Source organism: Lygodium microphyllum, chromosome 22, assembly GCF_053477565.2.
Source record: "Lygodium microphyllum isolate KBCC chromosome 22, Lygodium_microphyllum_v1.1.10, whole genome shotgun sequence".
In the NCBI taxonomy this organism is placed as follows: Eukaryota; Viridiplantae; Streptophyta; class Polypodiopsida; order Schizaeales; family Lygodiaceae; genus Lygodium; species Lygodium microphyllum.
This window is the reverse complement of record NC_141156.1, coordinates 18,176,851-18,187,730: the sequence shown is the minus strand read 5'-3', so window position 1 is coordinate 18,187,730 and position 10,880 is coordinate 18,176,851. Positions and strand designations below refer to the sequence as shown.

General features: G+C 39.7%; 1 protein-coding gene across 7 annotated transcripts in view; it reads right to left on the bottom strand.

The window, feature by feature from the left end:
• Positions 1-1,593: 1,593 nt before the first annotated feature.
• LOC148016928 (UBQ, helicase-c and DEAD-like helicase domain-containing protein) overlaps positions 1,594-10,880 on the bottom strand; it is a 263,742-nt gene continuing 254,455 nt past the window's right edge. For 2 of the 7 annotated variants that reach the window (XM_087663102.1, XM_087663103.1), the window contains 3 exons: positions 2,456-2,551; positions 2,291-2,353; positions 1,597-2,213 (listed from right to left, as the gene is read on the bottom strand). In XM_087663102.1, the coding sequence (XP_087519228.1) occupies positions 2,148-2,213; positions 2,291-2,353; positions 2,456-2,551 (225 nt within the window). In that variant the 3' untranslated portion in view covers positions 1,597-2,147. Of the gene's footprint in view, positions 2,214-2,290; positions 2,354-2,455; positions 2,552-10,880 lie in introns of those variants that run through there. The other 5 variants (XM_087663100.1, XM_087663099.1, XM_087663101.1 and 2 more) reach the window with 5 other exon arrangements.

Here is a 10,880-nt window from a genome sequence, read left to right as displayed (position 1 = left end):
TTTAACAAACTCTTACACTTTGTATTTGAATATAAAGCATTTCCCTAACCAATCTAGGATAATCCTCATTCAGACAAGATCAACCTTTACTTGGGCTAGCTCAACCATGCATACCCCAAACTTGCGCTCCTCAAACTATATACTCATGCTTGCACTATCCCACACTTGCCATCTTGATGTAGACTTGCTCTACGAAGAACATGATGAACTATAGACCTTGGTCTTCCTAAGGACTTCAGCATAATCCGCCACCAACTCGATGGTGGTGGTGATAATCTCGACTTTGATGGTCCTTTTGATCATTGTTGATGCCTTTAATAGGTGACAAACTTTCAAGCTTGACATGATTTTGCTTGATGAAAGGTCAAAACTTGCAAACCTTAATGTTTTTGTCACATAATTTGAGTTCAATAAGTGTTTTCTTGATTGATCTAGTTGTCCATTCGTGCCACATAATCAGCCCACATGCCAACATGATTACGCCTTGCAATTTAATTTATTGTTGTGCTACTACAACCAATCTTTACATTCTCCCCTAATCGAATTGTAGCCTTCCTCAATTGTGCTACTCGTTGAATCAACTTAAAGACAGCCACAAGGCTATAACCCACGGAAAGTGCTACTTGAACTTCTCATTGCTACCCTCTCTTTGGAAGTATTCTCATTCTTTAGTACTTCTTGATGCCACCATAAGTAATTGCCATGACCAGATTACTAGCCATTGTGTCTAGCCAATTTGATTGAGCAACTCCCATCAAGCAGGCATACTTCTTTCTTTGTATTGGTTGTTGAAAGAATATCCTCATCTTCTAACATATGAGTACCCAAGTGAAATCTCTCATATAATTAGTTCATGTGGCACAACACACATTATACCCATTGTTCTAAGGGAGACATATAGAGACATATGCCTAGGAGGCTCTAGGATGTGGAAATGTATGTGCTACAAAAGATGGGCAATGTATTCAGACTCATACATATTCCATAGCTCCTAGTAGACTGAACCATTGTATATCATCGTTGGTACTCATATAGAATGGCATCTAGAATATTTGTATGCATGTCAAGTTAAATGATGCATTTGCCACCTTGATAAATTACCTATTTACCCTCCATTCTAGTTGCCTTCATGGTGGCAGTTTCACAGGGTCATTCTTTGAGTTGTATTGGTGCAAGTTCACATACTCCAAATTAGCTTGATAGTTTTCCATGGTATTACCCACTTAAACCTGTTTCTTCCACAATTTGCCTTAATTTGGTCTCTAGCATGTATGTCTCTAAACATGCTTGGTCATTTTCAATTGTCTAATTCCTCTTGTGTTTCACCATGCCATCCATCAAGGAGGCCTCCTAAACTTCTTGCATGGAGTAGCAATCTTCTTTTGCAACATAGCTTCATTGACTGGTATCTGGTTCCTATATGATGGCCTAGAGCCACTCTGCAATCTTGTTATCTTGTACTTTTTTTGTAATTAATACAATTACCCATTACAAAAAGGGAGAGAGAGAGAGAGGTGTGTGAATGCAAACTCTACATTTTAAGAAATTCATCACCTTCAAAACAACGTGACCACAAGGATTCTGAAATACTTGATATATGCTGTTCATGCAACTGTGTTTGCATGCAAACTCTACATTTTGCAAAGTTTATCATTTTTAGGACAATTTGATTACAAGGAATATAAAAATTGTTAGAAACTGCTCAAATTTTTCCTCGGGAACATCCTATCTATGCTGCTACATTTTTCTAAGGAAAAGAAAATTCTGTTAAAATCTCATCCTGGCTGCAAACGCAAGATAAAATTACAAGTTAAAATCCAAGTACAAGAATGATAAAAGTAGGACTATGTCAATCTCTTAGGCTGGCCGCTCTCAAGGTAGAAAGCCCCTGTACACTGTTTTCAGTAAAATCCATTCAGGCATATTCTGTCAAGCCACATGAAGAGATGAATGAAAAAGATGCCCGAGTTCCAGAAGGCAAAGGATGTTACAAGAAACAGGGCATCAACTCTATAAGACTCAGATGTGCCAACTGAGTGACCTTCCAACTTTTGCAAAATCCTTGTTTATATCTCGATCCATCCCTTGCAAGTACCTCACTAGATCTGCTGATCTTGTATTGAAACTACCATTCATTTCTCCAAAATTCATGAAGCTTCCTTTACAATCTCAGGTGTGCTGTGTCGATAAGATTCCTCAGCATCGATTACACCCTGTGAGCATATTAGAATCTCAGAATTCACAGACAGACCTGCATTGAGCTGCAGATTTAGTATGCATGCAAAAATACCTGAAGAATGATTACTGCTGCAGGCTTGTTCAAGACTTCATTGTATTCACTGCACGCTAAATACTGCAGGGATTCAACATGCCATGGATTGAAAGGCAATATTGATCAAATATCAAAATAACAAAAAGTTGGTTTAGAAGACTCTCACAATGACTAGGGGCTTACTTGAACACAATTTGGGCAGCCTGCTTCAAGTGAACATTCACATGAAGTAAGCAACTCTAAAGCAGCTTGCAACAATTCTGCAAAGAGCGGTTGTGCCTGTCTCCACCCCAAATAGATGAGATAAAAACAACAACAACTTAAAAAACTGTTGTGCTTGGGTACACTTCAAATACATGAGGAAAAAAACAACCAAGGTTGAAAAAAACTACTGTTCTTGAGTATCCCAGTAACAATTTTGCAAAATGTGGTTGTGCATGTCTCTTGTGTGCGTGTGAGACACATGTCTATGTATGGTTTTGTCCTCTTGGTTGTTTCAATAATGGTATATAGAATGGCCCTCTAATCCTGCTCTTTCCATTGTCCACATAGCTCCAACATCTTTCAATTTCCTGTAGCCATTCTGAAGTCATGTAAATCTGCATTATGACATCATTAGGCATGCCTCTAACTTTATACTGTATGTTGGTTCAGTTTGTTTGTAATCTCCCTCAGCCTACCTTGTGCCTCCTAAAAGATAACTGCAACATAAGGAAATCTATCCTTGGCCCATACTCACTGGGACAAAGAGGGTAGTATAACGGAAAGAAACAAAACAAGCATACCTCGATAAATACTCTCCCACATGCCCTCCATAATATTAAAACATCTCAGGGCAATAGACAAGCTGTAATATAGAGCTTGCAAAAGTTACATGTATACCATAGCATTTGCCCTACAGCCATAGGCGTCATCTTTTGTATGTAAAGTGGTAAAACAGGTTATAGGCCATAGGCTGCTAACCTGCAGAGTGTCTGATGTCAGTAACAATCTCAATGCATAGGATGAGAGGAGATCGCTTCATGATTATGCCTTTCAGAGCATGATAGAGAAGTTGAGGGAAATGTGGACCACTATGAGAGCATCTATGCTTTATATGTTATCAGTTGGGATGGACAGATAATCTTGGATAGACTTGTGCCAAAGCCAGAAATAAGGCATAAGATCAGAGAGGATGAATATGGAAAGTTTTGCTCATCCATGGTTTGTATGGGTGTCCAGATGCACAAGAGGATCAGCTTCGGGTTTGGGGCAAATTTATAGCTGGACCTTGAATTAAAGTAGGCTTAAAACTATCCACATTGTTAATCCGTTGTAAGCTCCTCTTGCTTGAAACAATTCTGGAGCTCTTGTAGACATAGAATGGCAAGACTAGGATGAGAGGCCCACTCTTTACACCGTTACTAGAACTAGGGTAGTCTTGTACATTTAGTATGATATGTTCAGTATGTGAATATGTGCGGTATAGTACATACACACAAAAATTTACGAATAAAATACATTGTTCCACACATTCATTCAAAAATTACATACGAGTTTAGACAAGAATTGCAAGGCCATATAAGAGTTGAAACTAGAGCCACGGAAACCGTAACATGTTCAATTGAGTGAGAGAAAAAGATACAAAATGGCAATTGCCATGGCACATGCTATCACTCAATGCTCATAAAAAGACTCTAAATGACAAAATACAAAATGACTCATGCTGCTCATCAGTGATCACTCATGAGAACTCGTCGTGAAGCCTATACATTGAAAGATGGAGAGCCGCCCTCACTAGAAGAGACCTTAGATGGCTCACTAAAGTCCCCATCATTGATGATGTTCTCGTCGTTATCGTACTCGGGCTTCTCTAACTTGAGCATCCTTTGCAACAAGTGCATGTGCAATAGAGGAACTCCTAGAGTCTTGCCTTACGTAGGTCTTGATGGTTGGTGCAACGGTGGTCTTTGTGCTTGGAACTCGAGCAACAACTCGATGCCCTTGATGGGTGCATGAGACTCGACGATCAATCTCCTTGAGCTCCATGTAGAGATCCCTGAAGATGGCATCCTACTCCTCATTTCACTCTTTGTTGACACTCTTCAGGGTGGCACCGCTCAACTTCAAGTCATCAATATTCACCTAATTGGAGCAAAATGATAAATTGACTATTGCAATGTGCAGATGACGATTCAAATTTAACTATGGATGACATTGGACAATTAAAATTTTAACTTTGGTTTACCTGTTTGGCCATAGGCATCTCATGCATAGTCTGTAGCATACGTAAGTTAGAGCAACAATAAATTAGTCGCTCTAATTGCTATGTGCTCAACTTATTTTGAATCTTAGTGTGAATAAGAGAGTATGTTGACCAATTTCTCTCGCACGCACTAGCTAAGCAATCCTACATTGAGCAAAAAATTAAAATGATCTTCGATGTTTAAACTTCACCTAGCAATCAATGATTATAAAATCTTAAGGTTCTAGCCTCCAGGTGAAAACTTATAAGTTTAAATTACAAAATTCTAACTTCAAAAGTTCAACTCACTTGTGCAAGTAGTCTAAGGGCAATTTTTTGGACATAGGGTACTTGATATCCAAAAGATCTCCACCAAAATAGAGGCTTGAACAAAAAAAGCAATTCCTCTTTGGTTGCTATAATTTATGATTTCTTATGGGAATGTTGCGTGTTGATTCTCATTCAATGCATTTGAAAGGTAGGTATATCTATTGGTTGCCAATTTCTGATCCACAAAAAGAAATGAAGATATATAGGTAAGATGCAAGAGGGCAGTAAGACCGTAGGTGGGTCGTCTCATCCACTTTCATCTTTTCTTGACTAAGTAAATAATGTCATTAGGCCTTGGTATGGTATCCAATATATCAACACTATATTTAAAAAAAATATATATATTTAGGCTTTCAAATTTAAAACTTAAAGTAGTTATCTAGGGTCCCTGACATCAAGTGCTTTATACACTAATTTACTCATAACCGCTTTGATATATCAACACTTTACTCAAAGTGGCTCCTCTTATAGCTATGCCTTGAACTCCTTTGAAATCATGGCTTATTGAATTTTATTTTGCAGATCATATAGTCGCTCTGAAAGCAACCACATGGTAAAAAAAAAGGGTCTTGGAGAGCTTCTTTAGCTTCACATCATTGTAGGTGTAAAAGATAGCTAAGACCTTTACCTTCTTCATGATGAATCTACAATGTGGTAAGAATCCACAATAATCTTTTTCACCCAATTAAGTGACTCAATGTTTTCCATGAGAAGGTCAATGCAGTGGGTTGCAGACGGGGTCCAAACAATGGATAGGAACTTTGCTTGAAGTAAGCGTTTCATCCTTTGACAGTTGGAGGCATTGTTGGTGACCACTTGTATCATGTTGGCCACACCAACCTATATGGTACACGAGAAAGAGAAGGTAGGTGAGAATCGAGATTAAGGGTATAGATAAGTGAAAGCGGTATTGGGATAGATATATCATGATTCATGAAATCATGAATGATGAGATAAAAGATGAAAATTAGATTTAGGGGAGGTAGAAATGTCTCATGAGTCATGAGTCATGACAACTTACAAGTAATATGGATTGAAAGATTGTAAAAAATATAGATTGAAATGAAAAATGAAAAATGAACTATAAACTAAAATTTAAATTTTGATTTGTATGATGATCTTAATAATAGGTTGTTGGATATATGCGTATATAAAAGCCTCCATTGTTCTTCGTCCTCTTTGCATTGCATCTATGGTCCACAAGAAAAAGGTGCCAAGAGGTGAAGAAATAAGGATGTTGATGATATCTTTTGCTTTCTATTACTCCATCCATCAGACAGTATGATGCAACAAATTTTGCCCATCTGACACGCACAAACAAGAGAGATTTATTGATTCTCTTTCTCTCCTCGTTGAGCTTCTTGGTCCGCATGTTGTTGTAGGTGACACCATACCACCCCTTGCATGGACTACCAACCACGGCAATAGCTTTGACCATACTTTTCCACCTATCCACTCGCAGAAAATGGAATGAGAGATTGCACTCAATGATAGTGTGTGCAATTTCTATCTCCGCATTTCTTTGCCTCTTTTTGAGGAAAGACGAAGGATTGGAAATACTATACGTAGCTTCTTATAGTGAAGCTTGTCTACGAGGCCTTTTGCTTTTGATGGTAGCGGTGGAGCTTGAGGCCATTGAGGTGCCTGGACTATGATTAGGACTCATAACCACTTTGATTGGAGAGGGAAGAATACTTCTTCATGATTTCATTGGCTATGGATTGAGGGATTTGAGAACATGGGCTGCATTGACCACCCACCTTGGTTAAATGGATGATGTGCCTTGTCACACCACTCATCATCATCTTCACACAAAACTTGCAAGTCCAATGATAGCAATTTGACTTGCCTGTGGTTTTCTATAGATTTGTGGTGTAGAGATGAAAAGCTTTATGAAGAGGCCTAGGCATTGTGGAAAAGAATGAGCACAAAGGAGGAGAGGGAAAGGGAGAGGGAAAGGATATAATATGTATGAATGAAAGAGAGGGAGAGGGAGAGAGGAAAAGCGAAAGAGATAGGGATAGGAGAGAAAGAGGATGTGAGGAAAAGGGAGAGGGAGAGGGAGAGGAAGAGAAAGAGGGATAGGGATAGGGATAGGAGAAACTTGGAAGAGGTGAGGGAAAGGGAGAGAGAGAGAGGGAGAGGAAGAGGGAGAGAGGGAGTAGGGTGATTGAAGAAGATGTAGGGTGATTTGTGTGGTGAGATAGGGGGGAGGGGAACTACCCTTTTGTAAGAGTTGAGGTGAGGGAGAAGAGAAGAGGAGTATGATTCATGAAAGGAGGAGTGTGAAAGAAGACGTTCAAATAACCCCAAAAAAATGGGAAAAAGTGAAAAAGGAAGCGCCAATGGATAGATTTTGCAATGGTTAGAATCTGCACAATGGACACTTTTTTGAATAGGTAGAGCGCACAGAAACTAAATAGTACCATATGGTACGATTGTACGAAATGTACTGTTCATGAACAAGATGCAACCCTAACTAGAACAACCAAGAGGAAAACACGCATACGTGTGTATGTGTACACATGCACACACACATGCATGCATACAAACACACGCACATAAATTTTTTAGTAGATCTACATTCTTAAATTATATGAATATACAAACATGACTCACATACATGCACATATGCAAGTGTAGCCAAAAATGTTTGAAAGCACTCACGAACAAGACCATGTTGAGGACTATCCACTCCTTTAGTGACAAAGTTGTTAAATAGAGATGGATATTGAGATATTCTTAAGTATAGCCATCCAAAGCAATGGATTTGAGATATTCTTAAGTACAACCATCCAAAGCAATGGACTTGTAGGTGGCCACAATCTAGAGTTTCCCTATTTTCTAGAGTATCCCACAGCACACCTTGGAAAATGAAAAGTAGGATGAGTATGCTCCCCTAGGATCCAACTTGCACACAAGACACAACACAATTCGTATCCATGATATAGAACATAAAAGAGATGGACATTAGACTCACCTCCTAGCCATAGAGTCAAATGGGCTCACTCTTGTGATTTGGAGAGATCAATGTAATGGGCCACAATGCACCCCAAGATCTCGCATCCCATACAATTAGCCCACACCATCCTAGTGTATGAATGCATTGGACGCATCCTAGTGTATGAATGCAGACTTCAGGCCCAATGGCCAACAAATTCATACACTAGCATGGTGTGCCATACCACCAGACCGCACCACCCTAGTGTATGAAGGTGTCACATAATGGTGCACACAAAAGGATATTTTTTTTTCAAAAAAAGAAATTTCTATTAATAACACCTTGGAGAAAAATCCCCTAAGGCAAAGTACAAAGTACAAGGAACTTTGTAGAAAGAGAGCTAAGTATATCACAAATACAATGGTTGTGTGAACAACCAATCTAGTGGGCTAAAATGCCACATCATCTTGAAAAAGAGCCCAAGTTCCAAGTTTACAGAAGGCCTGTCTTCTCCTTCTTATCTTCTTAGAGTTACCTTGCATCCTCTCCCATCTCCCATAGAGAGAGAAGATGATCTCTATCCAAATCCTCGAAAGAGTCTCTTGTTGGGAATAAAGGGCCATCGTGCCTTTTATATGTGCATGTGTGTGAATACACCCTTAGCACATTTGTACTTTCATATATATCTATCTAAAACCTAAAGAGGTACAAAAAAAAAAATTTGCACCCAAGAACATCGTGCATCTCTCTCTCTAACTCTGACTATCTACTCTTGCTCACGTTTTGCTCTCTACCTGACATTTTCATCGTAGGACATTGCGTCGCCACTGCGCATCGCTCACTTCAAACTGGTATCAGAGTTGTGGCTAAGGTGTTCGTGCTTCTCGGAGTCCATGCAAGTTAGCTTGTCATTGTTCTCTCACCGGACAGATAGCCGACAGCTCGTGCAGTAAGGAGCAGATCAATAGGCCACGTTTTCAGTCAGGCGACAGTTCCAGGTTGCATGTAGGTCAAATTATCATTTCCTGGTCAGATGCAGTCACGCGCAGGTCACGCACTTTAGGCGCGGGTCAAAACGTCATTTTTCAGGTCACGAGCAGGTCATGCGAGTAGGCGACGGGCTGGTCTTTTGCAAAATTTTTAATTTTTTCAAAGGTTCCCTGCAAGCAACCCCTTTGCTCACTGACGGGCGTTCATGCATGAAAGCACACTTCAGAATTTTGGGCAGATTTGTGTAAAAAAATTGGGGATTTGTCCGGATTTGATGCAAGCAAGACACAACAGTGATATTTGTCTCAGAAATTGCAGGAATTTGTGACATTTTGCCTATGATATTTGGGGCTTTTCATGTACATGCAAGAATTGGGCTGAAATTTACCCAATTTCTCGACATTGATGCACATTGGACCCGTGCAATTTGGGGCTTTTGCTGTTTGGGCGAAATTGTGCACCATTTGGTCATTTTATGTATATGTGGGTTTAATTCCATGCAATTTAGACATCTAGCACTTGGAAAAATTTGGGGGTTTTGCTGAAATTTCTCTATTTTGGCAAAATTGACCTATTCTATGCATGTAGAGACAGTGCAAATGTATGGTTGATGCTTTGAGCACAAAAATTTTGGGGCTCTTGACTGTGCGTGTCAAATTTTGTGCCCGTGGGTGCATATACAACAAAAATTGCAGCTAAAATTTGGGACTTCTCATGTAATGTGATGTATTTGTTCTTGAAACAACCGCGTAAAAGCCCGTGCGTGGGAGTCCGTTTTCAGCCAGTTGGTTGCCTTGAAGTTCAAGATTGATGAAGAATTCAAGGCTACATTCTTGCTTTGCACTCTGCCAAAGAGTTGGGATAATTCAGGACTGCTATGAGCAATTCTAATGCGATACTTTTGTATGCTGATGTAGAGAGTGCTCTACTTATGGAAGAAATGAATTGGCAGAACAATGCATCCAATAAGTCTTCCAATGCTTTGCATATTAGGGGCAGATCATAGCAGAAAGGAAAATCTGATAGCAAGGGACGCAGTAAATCACATGGTAAGGATGTTGAATGCCATCATTGTGGCAAGAAGGGTCACTTTAAATGTGAGTGCTACAAATGGAAGAAAGAGAAAGGAAAGGGCAAGAAGATAGATGATAGCAAGGAAGAGAAGAAAGAGAGTCAGCCTAAGAAGAGTAGTGTCAAAATTGAAGAGGTGAATGTAGTCACTTATGACAGTGACAGTGGGAATGACGTACTCTTTGTCTCTTCACACTTTAGTACACATGCTTTACTTGCAGATACGGATGATGACATGCGCACTTGGATTCTAGATTCAGGTGCTTCCTTTCATGTCACCCCTCATTGTGAGTGGTTTTTTGACTATACAGGGGGTCGACATGGTGTTGCCCGTCTTGGGGACAACTAGACGTGTGACATTGCAGGTATTGGCAGTGTGCAGTTGTAGTTTCAGCATGGTTTTGTCTTCATACTTCAGCATGTATGGCATGTACCTCAGCTCAAGAAGAGCTTGATTAGCACAGGGCAGCTAGATGACGATGGATTTCATACCACCGTTGGTGATGGAAAATAGAAGATCTGTAAGGAATCTAGAGTGATTACCAAAGGTTGTAAAAGTGATACCTTGTATCCTCTCCATGTATCTAGTGTGCATGACCATGTTGTTGTTGTGACCGAGCAGCCAAGTGTTTCTTTGTGGCATGGCAGGTTGGGACACATGAGTCAAATTGGAATGAAAGTGCTTTCTCGTTTGGGTTACTTGCCTTGTCTTCGTTATGCTGATTTTGAGCATTGTGATCATTGTGTTTATGGTAAACATGCACAAACTTCTCATAAGAAGTCTCTTTCGTTGAAATCTTTCCCTCTAGAGTTAGTACATTTCGATGTATGTTAGATGCTAGGGTTATCTTTAGGGGGGAAGAAATACTTTGTCACCTTTGTCGATGATGCTACACGGAAGGTATGGGTTTACCCTATTCGTAGCAAGGACGAAGTGCTTGACAAGTTTCAAAAATTCTTAGCATTGGTTGAAAATCAGACTGATAAGACACTTAAGTGTCTTTGCTTTGACAATGGTGGGGAATATGTGTCCAAGGCCTTTCAGGCATTTT